Genomic DNA, 27,995 nt, shown 5'->3' on the forward strand with positions numbered 1-27,995 from the left:
CATCTATAACATTTTTTTTTTATTTACTCTTTTAGCATCAGTACTCAATAAAGCTTATGAAACAAACGAACAATAAACAAACACATAATGTTGAATGCTCTGTGATATACAAAAGTTTTGCGTGATACGTCAGACATTTAAGGAGGAAAAAGAAAAAAAATGGCAGTAACAGCAGAATACAATTCTATTACTCTAGACTGTTAAAGAAATGACAGAATGGGTGAAAAATGAAGATAGTTTCTTCCTGTCGATACTGTAAATGTCAGTGCAAGAGATGCCGCTTAAGTAAAATGAAACAGGGGTGACCCTGAATAGTTGACTATTTCTTCTAAGAAGCCTGATTTGAATCAGATTCGACTATGTAAATTCTTAGTCGGGGACACCCCTAAAATGAAACTGTCTGCTTTTTTTTTTTTTAATTATTATTCCTCTTTGACTGTAGTTAAGATATGTTGCCTGTGGAATTTAAAATAAAACCCTTTTTATTTTTGGCAAGTCATCTTTTTTTTAATCTTTCTCTCTCTCCAAATATTTCTATAACAGTGCAAGTACGGAATGCAAAGATTGCAAGTGCAGTAAGAGAAATAAAGCACAGACAATATTGCTAAAATGAAACAGGTTGTCAGACATTTCTACAAACCAAAGCCATGTTAAAGGAAAAACAAAAAAAAACAACAACAAAAAAAAAATGATAGTACCAAGGCAATGTCCTCCAATGCCCAAGTAACAGCTTCCTCCTTGAAGGATGTGACCATTTGTGAAAGTTCCTATGTCTCCAAATAGATAGCCTTCGTCTATCAAGACTATCTGTAGTCTTTTAAAATGCCCGCTAATGCCATCTTTGGATGCCAAAATGTGTCCAACCAAGTGTTTCAAATAAATACAATGTGCCACTATAAGAGCACTAAGCCCAAGCGGTCCCTTATGTCTGGTACAATTCTCCAGAGTGAAATGTCCGCTGGACACTGGAAAAGGCCTTTAAGGACTCCCTCATGGAAGCACGTTAACAGTCCGTTTTGATTTTGTCCAGAGAGTTGTCAATTTTCGTCAGAGTCTTTTTAATCCTTAGGGCGGTTAGTCTGGCCGAGGGATTCTGGTACCAGCACTCCTTCATAAGTTTAGCGATGGATGTTAAAGTCTGGAGGGTGGGAACCAGAGAGATTATTCATCAGCACTCAGGTGCTATATAGTTACTGTCATCACACATTAATATTAATAATAATAATAATAATCACAATAATAATTGTAATAATAATAAACAATAAACAATAATAATAACAGAGGAAAAGGTACTCACAGGGTCTGAGAACCATCTGTTTGGGATGTTAGGTCTCTGCTGGTCTATGCAGACAACCTTTTTCATGTCCTCAAAGCTTGGGTCGCTAGGAACCACGTCATGGAAAGGAGGCTTGTAATCTTCTACGATACCTGCAGTCAAACAAAGAGATGAAAAAGTTTACAAATGCTCTATCACAATCATTATTAAAGAGAAAAAAAGACAAGCCAACGCTTTTAAAAATACGGTGAAACAGAAGTATGACTCTTCTAAAACTTGGAGAAGTCAGTCAAGGACAACATTGTGTAATACATGAAAAGGCATAAAAACAGTTTGCAAGCTTTTGATTGCAGTTTAACAAGATGCAGTTTATAGAGACGCAGTGATGCAAATAGCTGTTAAAACCGTCATAGCGACAGACAGTTAAATTCTCTAATAATCATTATAGCATGAAGGCTTGAATGCTAATATGGACGCAATAGGAAAGCCAGTGGAAAGTCTGGGCTACTGTTTCCCTGTATTAACCTACACCAAAGCATTCTCTAAAAATAGCCGTAAAGCTATTTAACTCTGGGTGGAGAAATCAGGGTACATATCAAATGAGAAGTAACTGGCCACCTCTGAGGAAAAAATACCAGGAGGCAGAGCTGTCACTCAAAAAATTAAAATAAAATAAATAAAATTAATAATAACACCACCATTGTAGCAACAGATGTTCAGATGTAGAAATGTTTCTGAAAATCTGTGTTATGCAGCTTTTGAAGGTGTTTTCAAACCAAGACAAGAAAAGTTCTACGTAAAGAGAATGAAAAAGTTCTTCAGCACAACTGTATGCAAACATGACTTGGGTCGAAAAGAGACAAGGGAGAGATTATGAGAGGTAGACGCCAAGTAACCTCTGGAAAAACCCCCCCCAAAAAACAAGAAAAAAACAAACATGCACAGCAACATGCACATACGTATACACAAGCACATGCACGCATGCACGCATACACGCACACACACACACGCACGCTTTACAGCTGAAAATTTGATATTTCTCAGATATTTCTCAGAAATCCATGGCAGAAATATCAGATACACAAACGAGATTTGGAGCTGTTGGCATTCTTGACTTAACAACAACAACAACAACAACAAGTCTGACCGTTGCTAACTGTTCTTCTTGCAATCTCCCAGAGGACCAATCCAAACGCCCAGATGTCCACCCTCTTGTAGGATTCAAAGCAGTCGGTCTGAATGGAGTCGTCCAGGACCTCGGGGGCCATGTAGCGTTTGGTTCCCACTTTAGGATTGTTCCCCACGTCCAGTTCATTAGTGTCTTGAAAATGCATTACAGCGAGTCCTGAGGGAAAGTTACAGATGAAAACACAAATGAATACATTTCATAGACAATTAACCCGGAACAGTGAGGGTACTATATGTACAGATAAAAAAAAAGTAAAAAGTACAGATATTTGTATGAATCTTTAGTTCTCATCGGTACGAGGGACGGCCAACAGCTGTTGGGTTCTTTTCCTTTCCATGACTTCATTTCCTTTCTAATGGGTGTGCTCTTGTCAGTAAAGTAAGCCTGTTCATTGCTGAGTGTTGTTTAGGGAACATATCAGAGGTTTTGACAATGAGGAACAAACAGTTCTCCTCTACACAGGTGACACAGTCTGCTCATGTGGACATAGAAAAACAAAGTCTAATGGTGTATGATGAAAAAAAAAAAAATAGTTATGGTGGGGGGGAGAAAATAGATACGATAGGAAAACATGCCACTGTCCCCTTTTTTCGCCAAAAGCACCATGGACCATTAAGACACAGAACAGCGCAAAGGCCAACCAAGCTATTCAACAACTAATCAGTTCTTCCAACGAGCTAATACTTTAAAAACCTGTTTGTTAGAAAACAACCAAACAATTCTGTTCATAACCGGTTCTCTTAATAAGGTCTGTTGGGCACAGAGCACTCTGAAACAGTACATCTGGGGTTTTTTTGTTTTGTTTTTTTCTTCTTCTTCATTTTTTTTTTTAACTCAATGTGGGGAGGTTTCCCAGTAGTTGAGTGCTGAATGCAGGCTTAATGGATTTTTAGTTAAGAGTTTAAGAGGCGAACTGGATGATTTCTTTGTGACTAATGAGGACATCATGTTGTGTGGATGCCAGAGTGAGCGACCAAAGTGTGGAACTGCGGCGTGGAGGGAACCAATCAGGACATGGCAATTTTTTTTTTTCCACTTGTTACTGCGGTCAGAATTCTACTGGTCAACACGACCAGCAGTCGCACGTTAAAAAGTCTACTACGTCAGTGAAAAACAGGTGAGGCAGAAGGACATGGCGAAAGAATGCCATGTTTTTTGGGGGGGAGGGAGGTTTTCAGCCACTATAATACTCCCTGGAAAGAGGCTTTGAGGTAGCACCAAGGGCAACAACCTTTCCATTAGTGTGGAATTAATTTGGTTTGGGTCAGTGCTATTCATAACAGCCTGTAGAAAGGTTCCATAAACTGCAGGTATTTGTTCCAACAATGTCCTAACACTCATTATACCTAATGTAACTAGCCCTGGAACACTCAGTCTTATGATTCCTTATACTCTGTGTTGCAGGGACAGGAATAAATACATGAAGGATGATGTAGATCTCAAGAAGCCAAAAGAATATGTGAAAATCAAAAGTCTTCCTTGTAATTTTGTATGAAAGTTACATAAGGGACTATAAAGCAACCGTTGAGTGTTACAGAAATTGTTCTGTTGTAATGGTCTTTGATAAGGTAATATCAAGTTAGTATCAACACTTTGCAAATAGCTAAGTGCTATGTAACAGTTTATTATTCACACAGTAGGTAGAACATTACTTGGAGCGAGTGAGTCACCGTCGCACCCAACGTGAGACGTGACCGATTTGATGGAAGGTTCTAGGTCCTTACCCAGGTCGGCGATGCAGCACTGGCCGTTCTTGTTGACGAGGATGTTCTTGCTCTTCAGGTCTCGGTGGGCAATGGCAGGCTTTCCCTGCGTGCCAAAGATTTCCACGTGGAGGTGGGCCAGGCCGCTGGCTATGGACAGCGCCATCCGCAGGCAGCCCGAGGCGTCCAGCGTGGTGAGCTGCAGGTAGTCGTACAGAGAGCCCATCTCGTGATAGTGCGTTATTAGCCACAGCTGGGTGCTGGAGTTACGGGAGGTCATGTCTGAAGCGATGAAACCTACAGACAGCAGGATGGAGATGAGACACATTAAGGGACACATAGTGAAATTATATCATTTTTGATTGCCATCTTTGAGAGAAAATCTTTTTAAACAGGTTTACCAACATTTGCAGACACTAAATGATATCTGCTCAAACCTAAACACAGAGCTCATGAACTCAAACTCATCGTTTGAACTCATGTCGCACAAACAAGGTAGCCTGCCCCCTAGTGGTAACATCAGACTTGTATGCAGACTAGCAAACAATCGGTTGTTTCAAACTGATGTTCCTCTGGGCTCAGCTACTTACATTTCTTATTCCTCTATTGTACAATATTTTATAGACAGTGATCTTAAAATTTTTATGGGAAAATGAAGAACATTTGTGGGAAAATGAAGCCCCACCTATCACAGAGGGTGAAACCAATGAGCAGACATACCCAGAATATTCTCATGCCGTAGAAGCACAGTGTTGTAGATCTCTGTTTCTCTAAACCAGGACTTCTCATCTCTGGAAGAAAAGATCTTTACAGCGACACTCTCCCCCTGCCACTGGCCCCGCCACACCTCTCCATAACGGCCTTTGCCTGGGAGGGAGAGAGAGAGACAGAGGGAGAGGGATAGAGACAGAGGGAAAGGCAGAGAGAGAGGGAGAGACAAAGAGAGAGAGGCAGAGAGAGAAAGAGATATTAACACCAGGGGAACATTCCGTTTGTCTCATGCATCCACTGCAGTAACAGTGAAGTTACATGTCTGTCTCACAGATATGAAAGATAAACTAGCACTGTTTGAGTACGTCTGATGGAAATGACAGCAGTCCTGAAGGGCTGCTTTCTCGCTGGATTTTCCTTCAGCCCTAAACTGAATCTAATTACTAGGATAATGCTTTTCATAAGATAACTTTGTGTAGGGTTGGAGAGAGAGCCTGTGTACACTATTGTCCTCCAGGGAAATAAAATATCGTGTACTCTAGGATTGGATGCATTTCATCGACTGATAAGAATGGTTTGCCGGGCTTAGTGGCTTTAGTGGTTTAATGTGTTAAATCCAGCCAGGGATTTGATGCCAAAGAGCGCGAAGACATCTGATAGGCCCCCCTGAAGAGCCAACAATCAACAAACATGCTCTCATCATTTAAGACAATTCTGGAAGGTCTTAAGAACAGGACAGGGTAGGCTTGATGACCTACCCACACACTCGTTCAGAGTAATCTGCCTGGCCACAGTCCTCTGGACGAGAAACGGGAGTCCTGAACCACTCCCCGAGGTGCATGAATGGTCCAGCAAATCCTAGAAAGAAAAGCGAAGGAAGAAGGGGAAAAAAAAAACAAAGGTTAAGTTAGTAAGTAAATAAGTAAAAAGCAGCTAAGCGCAGTGGCCTGGATTCAGAGGCAGGCATGAAGGATTCAGTAGGATGGTCACATAATCTTAGAGGTAAAATGCATCAGAGGGCAGAGAGTGCATGGCTGACAAAGCTTGACACTTCCAGTCGCACGGGATGGAAGGGTGGGAGGAAATGGGGAAAGTGTAGCAGAGAGATTTTTTTTTTACTTTTAAAAACTCTTCATTCAACTCCTCACAGGCTAAATGCAGAATTTCTGACATACAGAGCTTAACGTATTAAATTATATATTTAAAAAAAAAAAAAAAAAAATCGCACTGATGGTAAATAACGGTCCTTTCAAGATATTAAAAAAAAACAGAGCAGTATCCTCATCCACAAGGTGTTTACAACCCTTTTCCTTTCAAAGCTAGAGAAGTCCTTGTTGTTATGAGAGAGAGTAAGAGAGAGAGAGAGAGAGAGAGAGAGAGAGAGACCTCCTCCTGGTGGCTCCTCTGTAGCAGTTCATCCAGATTAAAAGCAGATGATCTCATCTAATCCCTGCCCCAGCCTTCTAACTGCTTTTCATTCCTATCTACTCATCAGAGTGCAGCTACAGACACCAGAGGGCGACACTGAGCAACTACAGACATGTTGCAGTCAAACACATACCAAAATGAAGAGTTTAAAAAATAAATAAATCAATAAAAGAGGACACAAAAAAACCCACAAACCAAAAGATACACCACAGATGGACACAGGCTTGCATCATGAAGGCAATTTAGAGATATGATTTAGAGAGGAGTGGAATGCAAGCGAGAGGGCCAGATTCCAAAAACAGCAGAACTGTAGATGCAGTCTGGAGGAGGCATGTGGAGCGTAAGTTAGAGAGCACTTTTCACGAGGAGGACCTGGCTGAGTATGTCAAATCCAAAAAAATACTAATAACATAACATTCAAGGAATCTCACTGACGTACATTTTTTTTTTATTGCTATCAAAGTACGAAGAGCAACAGAGAGAACGCGATCTGCCGAAATCCGCTTTTATGGTGACAACTGTTCTCAGTAAGTTGGTGTTGGCAGACTCTTTTTTAATTACACTGAGGCAAACACCCGGTGGCTGCATATTTACTGCTAGGGTTGCCAGGCACTCTAGTACTCTCTGAAAATAGCTTGGGGGGGAAGAAGAAGAAGAAGAAGAGGAAGGAAAAAAAAAAAAAAAAAGATCTGGCAACAGAGACTCTTCAAACACATTCCCAAAAAAAATTACCCACAAGTGTGACCGTGCTTTGCTGTAAACAGTGAGCCTGTTTGTCTTAGGTTTTGTTTTGTTTTTTTAATTACTGATAAATAGGACCTGAAGAGATTTTAAGAGAATAAATGGTCTTTGGTTCACCGTGCAAATGTTGACGGCTTCAGAGCCAGAACAGCCAATGGAATGGCTCAGGTTTTAAACGTGGGCAGTTAGTGGAGATGATGACAGAGACTCTGCAAACTAGAAACAGAGGTCCGTTCACTGAACCGTAATTCAATAGCGAATACAACTAGCGAAGACACTAAAGAGGAGGAAACGTTCCGCTTCGAGAAGATCCGGCTTTACGATAATAATAAAAACCAGACACTATTTATAATCATCAATAAAGAGCATTCTTTCCACAGCCTCATCCATTAGAGGAGAGCATTAAATCTGTGATATTGAGATTTCAATGGGATTTCTATTCTTGATTAAAGCTACTTGAATAAATACTCTCTCAGACGTGTGCTACAGGTGAGTAGTGTCAAGGATTCTGCTGCACTTTCGCTCTGCCCTATCCAAACCACACAATAAGAGCACTTTAAAGATGCACTCGGGTTGCACCGGTTTCCTTGGATTTTTAAGATCCTCTGAGTCGTATGAGCAGTGCTGAGATGAATGCAAGCCTACGCTTTAATGGAGAGAAGCAGAAAGGGGAGGGAGAAAAGGGAGGACAAAGCCACTCACAGCCAGCGTGCTCTCTCCCACGTTGGAGGCGATGAGGCCGTCGATGGTGCCGTACTCGGCGTCGCGGGCCGTCAGCCTCTCCATCTGGCTGCGGTGGATGCGGCGGAAGACGAGGATGGCGATGGCCGACAGAAATATGAGTACGATGACCGGCGCGACAATCACGATGGCCAACGTGGTGACGCTGTAGTTTGGCACGGCGTGGACTGGAAGATGGAGAGAGGTCGAACAGGAGAAGCGACTGAGAATCGTTCACATGGCAAACGAATCAAATTCTGAATCAATGACAATACAGCAAAGGAATCACATGAGAGCATTGAGTGACAGGGAAGTGCTGAACCCTCAAATTAAGCAATTCGGAAGTTTAACAAACAGCACTCAGAGATCGGCAGTGATCTTAATGAAAGATAAACTGAATATAAATCAATCCGTGTGGTGTTTCCAATTACTTTGTCATTTTTGGCAACTGAAGTCCACATACAGTTACAGCTGATCTGACATTCTTAAGGTCACACACAGCCACTGTTCAGTCCAGAGGCTTGACACCACAGAGCGATAATAATTAGGTATGCTAAAATACACACACACACACACACACACCCAGACAAACACAGTGCTCAGGCCTGGGCTGGACCACACACACTTCATTTAGCTCAAGGGGTTGAGCTGGAGAAACAAACACAGATTCTGAGACTAAGGCCTAGGTGTGTGTGTGTGTGTGTTTTCCCCGGGTGGGCCAGCCGGGCCAAGCTCACCACCAGACCCAGCGCAGAACAACTCGGCTCTGCTCATACACTCCAAACATTCCTGGTGGAGCCTGCAAAGACTGAAACCGCCCTACACACACACACACACACACACACACTCTCCTACAAACACAGCTGCCGTTTTTCCCTCGGTTCCCACAGTAACTCTCTTATTTTAATACTGAGGCAAGAATAAATTTAAGGCTTTTAGCTGAACTTAAAATACATACAGGGAGATTCAAATTCTATAGAAGCAGAACGGTTGTTGCTCCTGAGCCTTACATTTCACATTTATTTTTGGTTTTGGTGGCGCTTTATCTTTTTTTTGTTGTTGTTGTTTTTCACTCTAAAACAGACAGCACAGACATATTTAGAAAGTATTCACTCAGGGTGTTGAGTTTTCCTCTTTTTAACAACAGCGTTCCAGTCACTTTTAAAAAGGCCAAAGTGCTCGCTGAAGAGACCACAACAAAAATGTGTGCGTGTGTTTTTTTTTTACAGGACCATAAAGGCATTTCCACATTAAAAGGAAGTCTTATATGAGCACAAAGAGACACCATAAGAACAGGCTCTCCACAGAGGAAATTCAGTTTACGACCACTTTTTATCCAAACACCCCAATTCATAACGCTCTTAAAAGGACCATCTGTCCCATGTTTTTGATCCTGATGATTGCAATTATACAATGAAATGTTTAAAAAAAAAATAAAAAACCTTAAAAATCTGAGGATTTATGAGTGAACAGCCTGTGCTATGGCTGACACACTGCAGATGGGTGTGTTTTGGTTCTTATTCAGTGAGAGCAAGAGTTGAGGTGAGAAACTGGGAGATTCAGGTCACCATGACAATGGCTGGCCATCCCCGAAGCCCCTCTGCTTTCCCAGGGGGCTTTGCAGCGTGTCAGTCTAGACCAAGACTACCAGAGAGGACAGAAGAGGAAGCTGAGCGTGACCGAACTGAAATCCACACCTCTGATTCTTTTCTCCGCGTCTCTCTCTCTCTCTTTTTTGTGACAGGGATGCTCTGACTCAACCGCAAAGCTCAGAAAGGCGGGATTTTTGACCAATGGGGAACCATAGATGACCATAACAGACAATTTCACGCCCTGTGGTCTTCACCCATCAGCAGGGAGAGTTAGAGCGGACAGGTTACCTATCCCTCGACGTTGAAGCTCAAGCAGAACTAACTCCAGCCGACGTTTCTGATTGGACGACTAGGGTTCCGGGGATGCGTCGGCTGTAGGGCTGACAATGGGTGGTGATACTGGGCAGTCTGTGTGCTGAAAGGAGAGACTCCCTCGCATTCACCGAGCCTTTCACAGAGCTCTGCTCATGTACGGAGCACCTGCCTCCTCAGCCACACTAAAACCCAGGCAAAAAGGAAAGGGCTGCACGCACGTGTGACAAAGGAGCTTCTGGTTGTTATGCCATTATCCCGGTGTGGAATGCAGCAAATCCAAAAGGCAGTTTAGTGTGTGTGTGCGTGTGTGTGTGTGTGTGTGTGCGTGAGTTTGGTATTTAAATGGAAATTTCTGGAAGGATATCGTGTGTGTGCGTGTGTGTGTGTGTTAGAGTGTGTGTGTGTGTGTGTGAGAGAGAGAGTGAGAGAGAGAGAGAGAAAGAAAGAAAGGGAGAGAGTGTATATCTTGGAGAGAGAGTTAGAGAGATAATAGGAGTCTCACCTCTCTCAGGTAGCTCCACAGTCATGTTCATGTTACACAGGTGAGCTTGGCAACACTCCACTATCTGGTCAGGGGAGGGCGGAGTCTTACAGGTCATCCTGCCCTGCTCATACACCTTGAAGCAGCCCTTCTGATAGACCAGGTTCCCGTCGTTGACTGTCAGCGAGGAGAAACACTGCTGTCCCATACAGCGGTCACCGCTTACACACGACCTCCCCTCGCACACACACTCGTGCTCTTTAGGGACTAATTTCATATCCACATCTAGATGAGTGTTAGAGGGAGAGAAGGAATGAGGGATGGAGAGTAACAGAGAGAGAAACAGAGAAACAGTAACAGAGAAAGAGCCGTCGCATTGGCTATTCAGCAGTGCAAACACAATAAATCTTCATTAGTCCTTAGAATGTGGCTGTCTGGTTGGTTCAGTTTCCCTGATTATTTTATGCGTCTTAATAAGCAAGGAAATGCTGAAACAAAAGACGCTAAAATAAAATACCAGGAAGACAGTGTTTTTAGAATGATTTTGTAATACAGGCAGAGACTGGAAAAAGACGTTAGGAGAGAGGCAATGGGTTTGTGCTCAAGGTCAAATGGTGTAAAGGTCACTGACCTTTTGCTGGTACGTCCACAGTGAGGTTAGCGTTACACAGGTGTCCCGCGCAGCACTTGGTCATCTGCTCGGGTGTGGGCGGAGCCTCACAGGTAACCCCGCCCTGCTCCGCCTCGTTAAGACAGCCCTTCTCGTAACGCAGGTTCCCTCCTCTGACCGTCATGGAGGAGAAACATCGTCGACTTCGGCATCGCCCCTCGCTCGGACACGAGCGTCCTTCGCACACGCATTCGTGCTCTTCGTCTGCTGTCCTCGTTTCCTCGTCTGATGAGGAAAAACAGATGGAAGGATGTTAGTACACAAACATATATTCATCCTGATATGAACTCACTCCTCTGTAGTCAATTATGACTCAACATATGTGCATTATGGTCTTAAATAATGTAGTATAACCCCGTAGACGCGACCTGGCCATGTTTGAACAAATGCTAAGAAAACATGATTGTTAATTTATACGACAGTAAAGAACAGAGCTCACGCTCTCTCTGCAGAGTCTTAAACATGTTCCAGTTTTAGCTACAGTGAGTCAGACGTGCACAGTTCTTTAAGTCAGCTCTCTGACCTGATGCTTCCATTCAAACCACTTACTAAGGTATCTCCTGTCCAAAACAAACAAACAAACAAAGCTGAAACTGGGGTTGCCACAGCAACTGATTGTTTTAAAAAAAAAAAGGGGGGGGGGGGCAAAAAAGAAGGACAAAAATCGAAACGCGGCGTTAACGCGTTCTTCACGTGGTAAAAAAAAGTGCTACATTTTTCCCTGTTACAGAAGCCGTCACAGCGAGTTACACTGTTACAGCAGCTGAATGATGATGTGAGTGACTTAGGTTCTGGGTTCATGTCTGAACAACAACCGGTGAGAGCGAGTATGTCACCTGTGCCTGGCGTTGCCACGGTGATGTTCAGGTTGCACAGTGGGCCTTGGCAGCACTGGACTGTGAGCTGAGGGGAAGGGAGCCCTCCGCAGCTCATCTCCTCCCCCTCCTTACCCACAATGCACCCCTTCTGGCGGACGGCTGTCCCGTTGCGGACGGAGAGGGCGGAAAAGCACTGTTGACCAAAACAGCGACCGCCGCTGCTGCATGAGTGCCCGTCACACACACACTCAAATTTAGACAGGCTCGTCGCATCTGTGCAGGAAAGACACACACACACACACACAAACACAGAGTGAGAGACAGAGAGAGAGAGAGAGAGAGACAGACAGAGAGAGCAAGATAAAAGAGAAGAGGGGAGGCAGAGAGAGAGACAGAGACAGAGATAAGCATGAGTAAGTGAACAGAGAATTTTCCTTTCGTCAGCAGAGCTGGGAATTAAAAGGCCTGACAATGTCACAACAGGACTCAGACAAACACAACCCAAATCCACATCCAAATCTCACATGACGCCAATAACCGAAAACATGAAGTGTCGTACTCCTATTTTAACCCAGATTCTCATTCAGTCTGGTCTCCTTAGCCCACTAAGCACAGCCTGTCTGAGAATACTGATGCAGAATACATCTGCTTGACTGGGCTCCACTCAACAAGGTCCCAGCTCAACAGTCCCAGTAACTGTTAGCCAGGCTCAGGGAGCCAATCACGGCTCTTGTAACGAGCATGCAGACAACACCGACAGCAAGAACAACCAATGCCCCTCTAGCCCGAGGACATGAATTAAACCCACACAGAAAACCGGCAAAAAAAAAAAAGTCACACGCGGAACCCTGTGGTGCTTCTTCGGTGGCGTCTTTGAGACTTAAAGCAGTTGAGGCTAGAGTAGGATACCTGCGAAGTCAAATTCTTACCTTCCACAGCAGAGGAGGGGAAAGCCATCACGAGCAGGACTAAGAGAAGCATGACGCCACCCAGCATTGTGAGCCTGTAAAACACAAGAGGAGAGACAGAGACAGAGAGAGACAGAGAGAGAGAGAGAGAGAGAGAGACAGAGAGACAGAGAGAGAGAGGCAGGTTGAGTGTCATAATACAGAGACTAACAAGTCAAAGAGAGGACTGCATTCTCTGCATTCACTGAAATTAATTAAAAAAAAAAAAAAACATGCACACACACACAAAAAAAGCAAATCCTTATTCCCAAAGGACTACTCACATTCATCTGACCAGTGGTGAAAAACAGAATCACAAATCAGCCAGCGGAACAGATCAAACCTCCTATTCACTAGGAAAATGGAGGGATGCTTTAGTCACAGTGATGAGAGAGAGGGAGAGACAGAGACAGAGAGACAGAGACAGACAGAGGGAGAGACAGCAAGAGTTGCTGGATGATTTGGGGTGAGGAGTTTTATTAGGAAAGAGACCTTTCCTTGTTGTCAGCAGAGTAAACAGCAAGTTTAAAATGCTCAAGTAAAGTGAAGCTCATGCCTTCCTGTTGTCCTGGCAACAAGGCGTTGAGTGGCACGCAGTGGGAAGATTGGCGATCTCCCATTGGCTGCCAGAGACAGAGAGAGAGAGAGAGAGAGAGAGAGAGAGAGAGAGAGAGAGAGTTTGGCAGAGAGAGGAGCAGACAGACGCAGGAGGAGGAGGAGGAGGAGGAGGAGGTGGAGAGGAAAGGAGGTTTGGGGCACAGCAGGAAGGATGAATGCAGAGCCCAAAGTGGAGCATTTGAAAGCAGACTAACTGTCTCAATGCTGCAGATTTAGTGCTCCTTTAGGCGCGTCGTAATCAATTTATATTTAAGATGGGTTGTTTTCATAAGAGATTACTCTGATTTCAAACACTTATGCAATCTCTGCTCTAAATAACCGCACATATAGGCGCGCAGGAAACATCAAAGCGTCGACCAAAATCAGCCAAGCAATCGTACTTGAGACTCAAACTACAGTGTGACCAAACATAACTCCCCACAAGCTGTTTACAGAACGACATAGCCCTGACCGTTCTCCCGCTTGCACACGAGTGAGTGTTTGTGTGTACGTGTGTGTCTGTCCCCGCAAAAGCCGAATGTCCACACACTGCTGTCTATCCTGTCATGTCCTTTGTGTCTGCTGTCAGACATAAATGATTAAGCTCGTACCGTTAGCATTAGCCCAGCGGTGTCGAAGCGGGCGGCCCTAACCCAGACCGCATGCTGCTCCCTTTCTTTTTCTTTTTTTTTATCAGGCCACACACCAGAGCCATAATCAGCCAACCACGGCGCAGAGAAAGAGGTGGCTGAGGGGGACAGGGGAACATGGGAGTTACAGTCAAGGGGCACAGCGGTAGGAACAGGGTGAACGCGGGGGCACTGGGTTGGGACGGGGGGGGGGGGGGGGGGGGGGGGGGGGGGAGGGGAGGGGGGCGGTAAGGGGGCACTGAGGTAAAACCGGGACCAGTTTAGGGACGGGAGAACAATGTCTGAATTGGGCTTTGAATGTTGAAAGTGGGGGGGTGGGGGTAGGTAAAACAAAAAAAAGAGTGAAATCAAACTTAGATGAGGGGGAGACTGGCGGACAGAAATGAGCGTTGAGGAAGCTTGGGGTTGATTGCATTTCGATTTAGGAGTACATTAAACTACATAACTCTTTTTCTAATATCTGCTAGTCAAATTACAATCCATAAGATATAACAGCAAGAGGATGACTAATGAGTCTCCACTGCACTTGCACAAAGTGAGAGGGAGTTAAGAGTCTGCTTCAGACAAATAAATGACTTACAGCTCTCCAGTCATAAAACAATGCCTAATGCATATTCACTGTGTCTGTAATCAATTCCTGCCCAATGCTATTCGTCAGTCTGAAGACTAGGAATGTTTCTGCCATTGGCTCCTACTCTTACTTTAGAGGGTCGTATGCCCCTGCACAGTACCTCACTAATATTAAGGAGGTATTGGGAGTTTGCCACTAAAGAAAGCAGCGAGCACATAGACACTACATTGGTATCATTTGATTCAGCAATTTACAAATGAGAAAAAAATGACTCAAAGGATGGTGCTATGCCTATGTCACAATCTACCACAATCTTTGCATGGAAAACGTTAATCTGGCAACATGGGCATAGAAGCCAAAGCCATCGTTTTTTTCTTCTTTTTAAATATTTGTAGAAATATGTAGAGGCTTGGTCCTATATCTGCAGAATCCCAAAACTGTCCAAGTCAGATAATGCTACAGCTCTTCCCAGACAAGTATGAATTCATTCACTGGCATGATGGAAATATACAGCATAATGGGGTTAAAGCCACAGTCAACACACGAAACTGTGTTGTTACAACTGGCCAACAGGGGATGCTACACTTTGACTGGACCATGGGTTACAAAGAACTATCACAATTTTGAACCTCAAGTTTGTGCTAAAAAAACAAACAAAGACCATCACCCAACCACTGGCTTCACATTTTTCAGTTACCATTTTATCATTCATTGTTATATTACTTATTAAAACAATCAGTGTTATGTAGGATTAGGCCTTATAATTACTACTTGGTCCCCAGAATTGCTGCTTGCAGCTATATTAGAATAGGAACAGGGACTCACCTCTTGTCTGGTTGTTTCATGCAACTGGAGACATAAACTAACAGGCTACATTCAGCAATTACCAAAGCTTTTACACAGCCTGGGAAAGGTAATAATGCCATCCTCTTTGAAATAAGCAACAAATAACGCAATGTTTCCTATCCTCGAAAAATACATTAGCGATATAGAGATACAACCTGATACCTTCAAAAGGCCAACCCAACGTAAAAGGCTAGCGTATACCTCCAAATAAATGTCAAGCTCAAGCATCGAATGCATCAGCAATAAAAATTACATAAACGTGCAATTGACCTCATACGGTCGATTCAGAGAAATCCTTCAAAAGACATCAAACATAGTGGTAAACCGTTTCCATTATGTCAGTGGGAAGTACGAGAGAGAGAGAGAGAGAGAGACAGAGACAGAGACAGAGAGACAGAGAGAGAGAGCCACATGAATGGCTCCAGTGAATCACTCAAGTAAAGCGGCTGATGCAACGTCTGTGCAGAGGGCTGCATAAAGCATCAACATTTGACATGAGAGACCTCACTACAGCCAAACCTCTAAAAATGGAAGAGGCAAACAATGACGGGCCTCTTGCAGAAGCAGTACAAAAACCTCCTCTGTTTTCTCCTCTGCTGGATTCTTTTTGGTACTGTTGACTCGGATTTTCTTCAGAGTCAAACTCTTGTCTCAATTTTTTTGTTTTTTTTTTCCCTGTGACTTACAGGGCCAGATCTGGAGGTCTTTTTTGTGGCTGACATTTTCATCTACATCTGCCCGTCTGTATCTGGTATCGCTGAAATGCGCTCGGGTGGCCAAGGGGAGGGATAAAGAGCGAGATGGAGTGCAGATGACCCCGTAAAGTACATAAGCGCTGTGTTTTTTTGGCGGGAGTTTGGCAGTCAGTTGTAGTGGTTCTGTTTGAACGCTGTCTTTGAAGATGGAGTTTTGAAGCGGCCCAATTGTGGCCAGATGGTAGAAGTTTAGGCAGGGCTCTTTGTGAAACATTTAACTTTGCTGCCTTTCTCTCATTAGCATTGAAATGCTCCCTGAGGAGGACAATTCACTGAAAAGTACCGTTCTAGAACATTCTACAGCATTTAACAGAGCTATGTGTGCATCTCTCTATGTACATTAAAATAAGGTCAAAAGGCACAAACGCTGCCTTCCAGAACAAATGCTTTGCTCCAATACCTTACGCTTTCCCCAACCCCCTGCATATCCCAAAGAGGAAAACAGTAGTTAACAATACACCAGACATTATTGGTTCTAGCATTTAACTTCAGATCATATTGTGACAATTATTATTATAAAGAAACAGCTACACAATTTTAGCTACTAGCTGCTAAGTTTCATCAATCATCCACATATTACAAACAGACATTTCATAAGATAGACAAATCACCTACACGGACGACACTCGAATGATTCAATAAATGAGGTCTGAGTATCGATCTGTAGCACGACAAAACGTTGGTTCAAGCCACAAGAAGTGTGTCTTGTCTTAAGCAGTGAGCGAGAGAAACAGAAGAGAAAGAGAGAGAGAGAGAGAGAGAGAGAGAGAGCACCCTGCAGGAGGTGCTGAGTCATCAGCCTGCTGAGAACAGAGACAGGAGGTCTAATCTGTGTCTGAGCCGACAGCCTCGGAGAGTTACCATGGCGCAAATAGCTGAGGCTCCAGGGAGAAGCAGCAGAGGGAGACAGGGAGAGAGGGAGAGGGAGAGGGAGAGAGGGAGAGGGAGAGAGAACTGGGCAGAGCTCCCGAATACAAGCCTGGCCCGGTGTGCATCAGTCTGTGCCACACACGCAGGGATGCCTGGGTGACCAGAGGTCTTCTGGAATAAGCTCCCCTTATGTTGGCCAGATCACACAGTAAACATAACCTCTCTCACGGTCTTCATCCGTCGTGGGCTTACGGTGTCTTTATTAGTTCGGTAGGCTATATGCCGTACATATATCACAGCCAGTGAAACGCAAGCACAAACCACTCTTATGTTAAGACTCTAACAAACCACAGAGGCAAATTCATTGAGGATTTGAAGGTCTTCTCAGCCAAGTAAACCACAGTGACAGACTGACAATACAGACAGGTTAAGTCAACACGTTAATGCGGTTTAAAAGTGAACTGTGACACGGTCAAAAGGCCAAGCTGTATTAAAACGAAAACGGACGGGCCAAAGACGGGGCAGTAAACAGACGAGAAAACTGTTGTCGATGAATCTTAAGCCGTCCAAAGTAACAGGTGGAAGATGAGGAAAAACAGAACGTCAGGTTGCTGAGTAAGAGCAGGTGTGCGATGCCAGACCCGCGCTGTCTCACTCGCTCAAGAACGACAGTTTGTCTTCATCTCACGGTTACTCATTTTTGTCGTTTTTTTTTTTTTTGCTTTTCGTTTCGTTCTGGTGCGGCTACTTGTGTCGGCACCATGTGGAATGCCGTTTAGGGACATTACGGCGTGCAAATGTGTCACCAGTCAGCAATTGCACAAACACAAACCGTTTAAAAAAAAAAAAAAGTCCCACATAAACAACCTAAGCAACAGTTCTAGGAGCACCTAAAAACAGCTCAGCCATGCTAAATAATTACAGTGTGCTAGACAGTTAACAGTGGGAGTTTTTTTTTTTTTAGGGCGGAGGCAGGGCGATTGGGGGTGGTATAAATCAGGCAAACAGTCTAAATCTGTTCATTGGATAAAAACACTCATTAACCTATGAAAATCCACCCTCCCTTGCCGAGAGCCCCATTAAATGTGAGATTAGGGAGATAAAGTGAAAAAAGCCCCAGGACGCCCCCCCCCCCAGGACGCTGTGGAATCCCTGTCTGCTCCTGAGTCTGGCTGGCTCAGCCATCACTGTCTCTCCAGGCCCACGCTCAAAAGCCAGGACTTACACAATGATAGGAATGTAATCAAATGCAAATGCCCCCCCGCCCCCCCCACCTCTCCTCTCCTGCAGGAGCATGACTGGGGGAAAACAGGGTTTGTGCACACACATAAACACACAAACATACACACATGTGCATTCAAGCAAAGATCAAGATATACACTCTCTCTCGTTCTTTCTCTCTCGTTCTTTCTCTCTCTCTCTCTCTCTCATCGCAAATTTCTATCGCTGCTCTGGGGTCTGGTCTTAAGCCAAGCCGAATGAAAGATCTAGCTGGGGTGGCTGTTTCTTTGCGGTTCAGATAAACGGTTTCCCCAGAGAAAGTGTCGTAAAACTGTGGTTCTGATCCAAAAGGGAGGGGGGTGGGGCGGTGTGGAACGGCATTCCGCGGTGAACTCTTTAAGGCTGATGACTTTGTATTGCTCTTGTGTGAGACAATGCAGATCGTATTCAGTTTATGGTGATTACTCCCAGACGTCCTGGAGGGACGTCACCTATCGACTCCGAACGAGGCTCGCGGCCTGAAAGGCAAGCTGCACCCACTCAGCTGCGTGAGGAGACACCCTATCTACGACGTTTTGCTTCAAACCAGATACGGATCCCTCTCCAATGAGCCGTGCCGTCTAAGCTAGGCTAAGCTAAGCTAAGCTAAGGGTGTTGACCCACTGCTCCGGTATGTTAACAGTTTTCACTAAGCCTCAGACAGGTGAAACAGTTTAAATGGCTCACACCGAGTTAACTTCCTCCATTCAAATGACCCAAGTGACTCATAAAACCACAGAAGAGGTCAGTATTTTATATTAGTATTTCTTCAATAAAGGCAATAAATGCTTGGTTAAACTTTTACTACACTCTCTGTATAATAAAGGCATAACTGATGCCTGACATTGGCCAAAAAACAGCTGTGTCTCGCTTTAACGCCAAACGTCACATGCAGGGGACTACCTAGAGGCTAAGCAATTTTCTAGTGTCTGTTCAAAGGTACATTTAGTGTTCCCTAAATGATCTTTTCCCAAATGCATTATAAATCCATCCAGCAAGAACAAAAAATGATGGCCAGTCCACCAGAAACTCACATAAATGTTTAAATAAAGGCACAAATGTCACTTACTACAACAGTAATGCTGATTAATCTGAGGAATAAAACCACACAATTTTTACTGTTTTAAATTGTTAAGTTTGACCGTAATACGCGATACTAGCTTCTTTACGGCTAGTTAGCTTGTTTCCATTACTTGTTTTCCAAATTGAATTACCACTCTGTAGGGTGGCCACACAGTTAACACAGAACTAGCTTTTCCTGTTTGCTTAAACAACTAACCGGTGCTCCTCTAAATCTAGTCTACTATGAGAGATACTCAGCCTCCTTCCCACAGAGTCATAGACTGTAATTTACCACGAGGTTTGGACTGAGACATGACTAATGAATCCAGACCAAAACACACTCGATACTCACTGACTAGGTAGACCCGTTCACCACAAAATAATGACCAGGAATAGACATACTCACTGACTAGGTACACCCATTCATCACAAAATAACAACCAGGAATAGACATACTCACTGACTAGGTACACCCGTTCATCACAAAATAACGACCAGGAATAGACATACTCACTGACTAGGTACACCCATTCATCACAAAATAACAACCAGGAATAGACATACTCACTGACTAGGTACACCCGTTCATCACAAAATAACAACCAGGAACAGACATACTCACTGACTAGGTACACCCGTTCATCACAAAATAACAACCAGGAACAGACATACTCACTGACTAGGTACACCCGCTCATCGCAAGATAACGACCAGGAACAGACATACTCACTGACTAGGTACACCCGCTCATCGCAAGATAACGACCAGGAACAGACATACTCACTGACTAGGTACACCCGCTCATCGCAAGATAACGACCAGGAAAGGACATGAAATGGAAGACGTTTATTTCTCAACATTCCATCTTGAAGAAAGACAGAGTTCTACATACTGCATTTTTTTTTACATGCTACAAAGACTATTGTTCTAGACATAATGGCATCATCAGTAAGAATTCAGCAAATACTCAGTGTGGACATTCATTCATGGAGGGAGAGGGAGGGGGAGAGAGAGACAGAGAGAGAGACAGAGACACACATACCCCTGTGTGTGTGTGTGTGTGTGTGTGTCTTTACATAATGGGAGTCCCAAAGACATTCAGAATCAACTCGGGGACTATCAGTAGCGTGCTGAAATAAGAGAGCAGTGTGCCTAAGGAACATCACAAATCAGCACAAGAAAGCAAATGGGCTCATGTCATTTAACCGATCATTAAGAACAACAAAAAACAACACTCTCTTTACATTACAAACAAACAAAAAAAAACCCCGTCCAGATGGTTAAAACCTTATTAAGGCATGCAAAGACCTCCAGAGAGAGAGAGAGAGAAACAACACTCTCTTCTATAATGTATTTTTGAGTTACACATACTTGTCAAATGTGGCAGTGATTTATGTGATAGTGATATTAAGAGTCTCTCTCTCTCTCACACACACACACACACACAGCTACAGTTCTGAGCTGACACTAATGAACAGTGCATTATAAGGGAAACTCACCCTTGCTGACATACAGACTCGTTCTAACAATTAACTCCTTACAATTAAACACTCAGTATGCTCTTTTCTGCTCAGTTCTTTCACTGGACTCGTGTTTACCCGTATTTTTTCTCTTCCCGTCTACGTGTTGAAACCCTGTACGTATATCATTGATTAACTTACGAGAACAAAAAAAAAAAGAACTCTATTCTGTCTTTAAGACCGAAGGCTCTGCTTTATGCCACCTTGTGTAAGAACAGCATCTACCAGATCTCACAATATGGAAGACTTTCCTAAGTGGGAACATGAATTAAATCAGTACCCTCCTGATTCTTCTACCCCTCTGGTATTAAAAAAAACATTTAAATGAGATTTAAACATAAAAAAAACACCACTGTTAATCTATGAAGATTTTGGCGCATTTTAGGACAGCACAGGAGACAAGCCTTTTTAGTCAAAAATACATACAAAAAAAAAAAGAGAGAGATCCCTCTAAAGAGATGAATGTTGAGATGAGACCACATGTCAGGAAAGGTGAAGTCAGTTCTGTTCTTATGTTTCATTAATGAGAGACACAGCCTGTCCCAAATCTCATTTAAAGAGACATACCACTCTTCCCACTGCGGGTGGGGGGTGGGGGTGGGGGTGGGGGGGGGGTGGAGACACGGTTTAATCTATGTGACCTTCCTCACACTGGAATAAAAGAACAGAAAAACTACAATGGACTCGCGTGCACGACGGCAAACGCTAGAGGAGAGCACAACAGCCTGTCGGTGCATCCTGCGGTCGCCGTGGATTTAGGACCACCGTGGTACACCCTCCGTACGGCCAACGCAAACACAGTCCGAGTGACCTTCAGTCGTGTTTGCTCTGAGTGGAATGCGCAAACACTTTTCTGGAAAAGAAAAAAAAAAAAAAAAAGACCAACAAAGTTCACTAATAGAGGTGGTTTTCAAAGAAGAAAAAAAGAAAAAGATTCGATGACTACCTACGCGCCCGTGCTTGACGATTCCTTCGATCTTCAGTAAAAATAAATAAATAAGCAAATAAATAAACAAATAAATAAATTATACGGGTTGTGTAAGCTCTTATGACCCCCCCCCCCCCCCCAAAAAAAAAAATAAAATAAATAAATAAATAGTGAAAACATAACCTGCTCTACAGGAGCCAGGGGGAATTTGTTTCTTTCCTATTGATCAGACGTTCTGTGCAAGACGAGAATCTATGAATATTGTGTGTGTATGCGTGCGTGTGTGTGTGTGAGAGAGAGAGAGCTGTGAGTGAATTTGTGTTGGGGATTTCTGGCCAAGATGATTGGAGCCATGTATTAACCCCTTCTCGCCCTCGCCCATGTATTAACCCCTATCTCTCCATCTCTTCCTTCTACTGTCCCTGTCTGTCCTGGTTGTCTGCTGGAGTACGCCCCATGGGCTGAGACACAGACACACCGCATTCAAGGAGACGCGCGCTGGTCGAGCACTTTCTCCCATTTATTAAAAAAAACCCATAAAACCAAAAAACAGATCAAAATAAGACCGGTCCCACTGGCACGGAAAGCACTCGACTTCACCTATCATTCTGTCTTGACGAACAAGCCTGAGTCAATACTGCTCTCACTAGTTAATCTTTTCCTTTCAAATGCGCTCATGTGTTCATGTGAAAAAAAAATAAAAATCCCGGAGTTTGTGACACAGCGTTGATCGTGCTGCTGTTGGTTTCTGAGAGCTCTTTGGAGTTTGGAGCTTTTGAGACGGAGATGGTAAATCATATCATACGAGGGCAGACATCTCACGTCTAGCCCGTAACATTACACCAGCAGTCTTCTCCAACACGCACATATGTTTGGCATCGTCTGTGAGGGCATTTCAGCGCCATCTATGAAACACACAAATCTTTCCCTAAACGGGCTTTAGGATTTATCTACCAACATTTTGTGACTTCTTGATACTTAGTGTGTATTAAAAACAGTCGTGGAACAAGATCCGCTGCTTTCCCATCGCGGGGATTTTTTTTTTTCTGTAGTGATGATAGACAGTGTAGCCTCACTGATCTCAAAACTCCATGAAGGGCAAAGCATATCTTAGACAGAGGTGGACGTAGTATTTTTTTTTCAGTCCAAAATCTCCACCTCTCTTCTCCTGACAGCTTCAAACTTTATGAGATTTTAACTCTGAACTAAAAACTCTGTTTATAACGGCAACTGTTATGACACAAAAGAGAAAAGGTAAAAAAAAAAAAAAAAGTGAATTTTATCAAAATGACTCAACAAAACACTATTTTTAACTATTCTGATTTATGAGAAGAAAAAAAGAAAATGGAGAGAAAAAAAAGGAGGCTGAGTTGAAAGAGAAAGAGTGCAGGAGAGAGAAGAAGGAGCAGTGTTGGGAGCGTTCAGGCTATAACAGCTGAACGCTGAGGGCAGCGACACGCAGGGGAGGACTCCTAAAAAAAAAAAAAAAAAAAAGTGAACTGCAGACAGTCCCCGACGCAGTCAGGGCCCCGCGGAGCCACGGACACTGCAGATCTGCGTCTGCCCAGACACACGACTCCACTCTCATGTCCAATTTGCCTTTCACTCACATTTGCACAGGGAGCAGCAAAAAAATCAATAATGCAGGGGAGAGACAAACCCAGTTCAGCAGAGAGACGAAGACCATGAGAGAGGGGGAGGGAGAGAGAGAGAGAGAGAGGGAGAGGGAGAGAGAGAAAGAGAGAGAGAGAATGCTAAAACATAGTTCACTCCCTTTTATTTTTTAAACTTCCTCCTTTTTGGACGGTGCAGCTGCAGAGATGGCCGCCGCTCCCAGGAAAAAAAAAAAAAAAAAAGAAAACAAAACTTGATTCATCGTGATATGCGATGGCTGTGTGGTGGTGGTTTACGATTATCAAAGGCTCAAGGATTTTGGACTAAAAATACCGGCGAGACAGAGGGCCCTGCGCCCGAGAACGACAGAACAAAAGAGCAAACGAGGCAAAGCAGAGCCACACGCTGGGGCCCCGGGTGCCCGCTGCTGCCTGCCCCGCTGGGGGCCCGGTGCCCGCTGCTGCCTGCCCGCTGAGCCCCTGGCCAAGTCTGCAGCTAGTCTGAGCAGAAAAGTAAAAGCGCAACTTGCTCGCATGTCAGACTGTGTGTGTGTGTGCGTGTGTGTGTGTGTGTGTGTGCGCGCGTGCGTGTGTGTACGCCCTCGTGTAGTGGCGGTCCCAGCCTCGCAGCTGATGGATCCTTAAAGAGATTGCTGCTCGGTCGTTTAGATTCCCTGCCAAGACCCGCCTCCCCCCCCCCATACCCCCGCTCCCCCCTCCCCGAACTCTATCCTCCCTCAGCCTCTCCTATTATATCTCAGTCATACAGACAAACTCCCTTGCGAACACATGGCCCTCCCCCTTTTCCTTTCCATACCACTCAGAGATACAGACAGACCGACAGACAGACCGACAGACAGAGACACACATACCCGTCAGAGAGTCCCAGACTCCTGTTCAGACTTGACGCTGAGGGTCTGTAAGCATGGCGCAGTCTGCTGCCGCTAATGACAGAGAATGTAACCCGATCCTCCTGCTGACTGCTGAGAGCCCAAGACCCGACGCTTCTCTCTCTCTCTCCCTCCCTCCCTCCCTCTCTCTCTCTCTCTCTCTCTTTCTCTCTCTCGCATTGTTCCAGCCGTACTGCCAGCTGCTTCTGACAGCCAAATTACTGTGCTCGGAAAAATGATTGCTGTCGGACGACTATTTTTCCCCTTCTCTCTCCTTCTCTCTCTTGCGCTTTCTCCTCTCGCCTCCCTTTGCTTTTACTCCGTAGCTCAGGCGTCTGCGGGCAAATTATACCCTCTGTGGTGTGGTGAGAGAGCAGCTGCAGGGGCCCGGGGGGGGGGGGGGGGGGGGGGTGAAAGCCCCTCATATGTGCTCAAAAGGCAACAGAAACACAATGTCGACGCATCTGCACAAATACTTCACGTTTTGGATCACAAATGACTTTTTTTTTTGTAATTCATCGGCCTCAAGTTTTCAGTGACAGGCTTTTCCTTACGCATATAATAATAAACACCATGCAATCCTAAACCGGTTATGTTACAAAGAGAAACAATTGGAGCCCTTTGGTCGTTTTAAAGGACGGGTTCAAGAGAAGAGAACTGACGCAACACTGTTTTCAAACCACTGGATTTGAGAAACGGTTCAGGATCTATGAGTTCACATGCTGTTTTTAATCCAGATTTTTTTTTAATGACCAGTACTTCAACACTTTGGGTGTCTACGGGAGTACACAGAGGATAGTTTACAGAGTCTTAAATTCCTGTGTCTGGGACGCAAGTTTTTCCTCGATGGACTTTTTCCAAGTGTCTTAGCCAATAACAAGCAGATACCCAATCACAGACAGATTAGCACAAAGGGGTGGCGAAACCTCAACAAACTCATCCACCCTTTATCTAGACCTTTATTAAGCCACAAAAGGCCAAAGTAAAGCTCTAAAATGATGATAAAAAATATATAATACCAAAAAAAAAAGTCCAAGCTCTTTCCCGATGTCCAAGCACTTTCCCGATGCTCTATTCTAAAACACAGATCCGGACCGTCAAAGTCTCCAGCACACTTCATTAGTCGGGTCTGAGTGGCGAATGCTGGTGCTTAGCAACCGCTCAGGGACGCTCACCTAAATCTGAGACAGACGCTCGATTGGAGGAGCTGTCGGTCCGCACGTTACAAATCCAGACGTGTCATGATCTGAGTGAGTGAAAGTGAAAAGCCTGAAAAAGGATTAGCTGCACAGCTAACTGTGACCAAACACAAGGACAATTTAAAAAAAAACAAACAAAAAAAAAAAAAACAGGCTCTGACTTCAAGTAATTCGGTTTAGTTGGACAGTATAACTTCACCTCTCCTTGAAAATTTCATAAGAGAACCAAAGATGTTAGAATAAAAAAAAAAAGTTATACTAAGCCTTTGATGAGATTTACAAATGTAACTGTATTGTTAATGTCTCCACATATAGCACTCAGTCCACAAAGACAGAGAGCTTTAAATGGTGAGTAGCAATCCTTGAGCGTGACCTTTGACATCCGCTCAATGGAGAGGGCATGTCAGAGCGCTTTCCCAGAGCGACCCGTGACTGGTCGCAGACTGACTGACGTCGTCCTATCTGAGTGCTATCAGGAGACTGCAGGACACAGCCCAAGTTCCAGGACCAGCAAGCAGCTTCAAAAGAGCAGATGACCTCAGAGAGGAGGACAATCAGTCCTGTCTGGAGACACTCTCCAGACCAACGATGACTCGAACAAAACACAAAGGCACGTTCCAAAACACACAAACACACACACATATGCAAACACAGACACACACACAATACAGGAAGAGAGACAATTACCAGCGTCAACTAATACTGCAGTCACATACCTCAAAATACGATAAATGAAATAGAACATTGGCTACTACAAGCCAACTCGGTGACTGTAGATCAGTACTACTTTGTGTGTTGCCGTACTGTCTGTGCAAGATTCAGCATCAACACACACCACGCCATGTAAACAGTCTGACACTTAAGCTAGTCATCCAAAATCACTGTCTCTAATGTCCACCTTCCCAGGATGGCTTGCCACGAAACATCCACACATGTTCACAAAGCTCATGTCTCAACAGCCCAGGACGTCATCAGCCTTACTAGACAATATGCCACTATGACTGAAGAACAAAACAAAACAAAACAAAACAAAATGGTGTGTACTTAAGTTCATAACAACCCAACCCACTACAAGGACTCACCAAAGCTTGAAGCTGAGCTTTTTATCAGAGCTAAAACTGAGGGGGGAAAAGGCACAGCGAAAGTCAATGGATTGTCAGTGTCCCCTAAAATGATAAGGCTCTCCATATGCAAGGATTACAGATAGAGTTAGATAGAGAAATCTGATAATATTGTGATTGAACTGCCTTGTTTTGTGCATTACTCTGTGAATCACAGCCTTACGTTTTCATCTTAGTACTAAATGTACTGTACAATTTACAACATCGCAAGAACGTTTTTAGTTCTCTAGATCCATGATAGCTGACTTAAGCATCTGAAAATATGGGGGAATGACTTCCAAATATCCACTCAAGTGAAATCAAAACATATTTTGCAATAATATCAAATGGAACTGAAGAACAATTGTTACTGTGAATGGTTGAGGTCAAAAATATTTTGTCAAACAGCTTTGTTCATTGAGAACAGACATTAGAAAGGATATTGCGCGAGCTGTTTTCTGCCAATTAAATTACTGAATAATTAGATTTCACTCTCTCTTACTTCTTGTACCGCAACGTCTATTGTGATGCTTAGAGCTCAGCGTGAGTTTGATGGACGCGCACGTAGAAGTGCGAGCCGTATCTCTCAACAAATTCTGCATGACAAAGGCGCTCTAACAAAGTGTCAAGTGGTCGCAAATTTGCGCCAACGTGGTACTGTATCTACAAACATCAAAAAATAGCCGCCAGGAACCAAGCCGACGTGTCCGTACAAAGAAGAGACAGTTTTTCAAATTCTGCTGCATGATCTAGCCTAGCTGTTTTACCCGGTATATTCACATTTAGCAAAGTGAGATGGTACAGTTCTCAATTCATACTGCGTATTTTGAAGCACAACAACAAATTCAAGAATTTTTGTCCCATTAGGTGGAATTAGCCTATTGCTACCTCCCTTTTTCCCCATCAACAGACTGCTTGTCTGCAGTAATAGCATTCCTTTCCAAGGCATACACGAAAATTAGTCCGAAAAAAAAACATTAAACAACTACCCGAGCACCCAAATTCTCAGTTGCTCAAGCTGTCGCTGGTTGTGTCCAAACACGACTGCCATACACAAACCAAACCCACGGCAAACAAAGTAAACTATCGCTGCCGACTGCTAACCAGCCTCGGCGACACAAAGTCTATCTGTGTTTTAGACGTAGCTTAGCACTCTAATAAGTACTGATATAAATACATGGAAAGAGCTAAAACCAACTTACCTGAAATATAAGTAATTCGGGAAGTGCTATCGCGGGTTGTCTTGTAAAATAATACTTCCAGAGATCTTTTCAAGCTACTCTGCCATTAGTGTGCAGCTCAGACATACTGTTTCGGCGTCGGTCTCTCACAAGGCAAAGCTCCGGTTTCGCTTGACATGGCTTCCCCCCTACATCCATAAAGTTTACCAACTTCGTGCAGTCTTTCTGATTAACACCGTGTTATAAAAATTTGTCCCGTTTCTTCACTATTCGCCTCCGGATAGCGACATCCTTCGATGTCACACAGAACACCCTGCGTTCTTTTCCTAAAGGAGGAAGTAGCGTGCGCGTCTCACTGTAAT

General features: G+C 44.0%; 1 protein-coding gene across 2 annotated transcripts; it reads right to left on the reverse strand.

Moving 5' to 3' along the window:
- Nucleotides 1-32: 32 nt before the first annotated feature.
- On the reverse strand, nt 33-27,986 carry LOC115822222 (activin receptor type-1-like). Of its 2 annotated transcripts, XM_030785950.1 has the most exons (12): nt 27,655-27,986; nt 12,574-12,647; nt 11,663-11,917; nt 10,788-11,051; nt 10,178-10,441; nt 7,751-7,956; nt 5,638-5,737; nt 4,889-5,035; nt 4,190-4,465; nt 2,424-2,621; nt 1,298-1,428; nt 33-1,138 (listed from the first exon to the last, which is right to left on the reverse strand). In XM_030785950.1, the coding sequence occupies exons 2-12, from the start codon at nt 12,638-12,640 to the stop codon at nt 1,004-1,006; spliced, it is 2,043 nt and encodes a 680-aa protein (XP_030641810.1). In that variant the 5' UTR covers nt 12,641-12,647; nt 27,655-27,986; the 3' UTR covers nt 33-1,003. The 2 variants fall into 2 exon arrangements, with proteins under 2 accessions (XP_030641810.1, XP_030641811.1); XM_030785951.1 differs by lacking the exons at nt 10,788-11,051; nt 11,663-11,917 and having other exon boundaries at nt 7,751-7,951; nt 10,167-10,441.
- Nucleotides 27,987-27,995: the final 9 nt, after the last annotated feature.

The sequence above is a fragment of the Chanos chanos genome, chromosome 10 (genome assembly GCF_902362185.1).
Source record: "Chanos chanos chromosome 10, fChaCha1.1, whole genome shotgun sequence".
Lineage (NCBI taxonomy): Eukaryota > Metazoa > Chordata > Actinopteri > Gonorynchiformes > Chanidae > Chanos > Chanos chanos.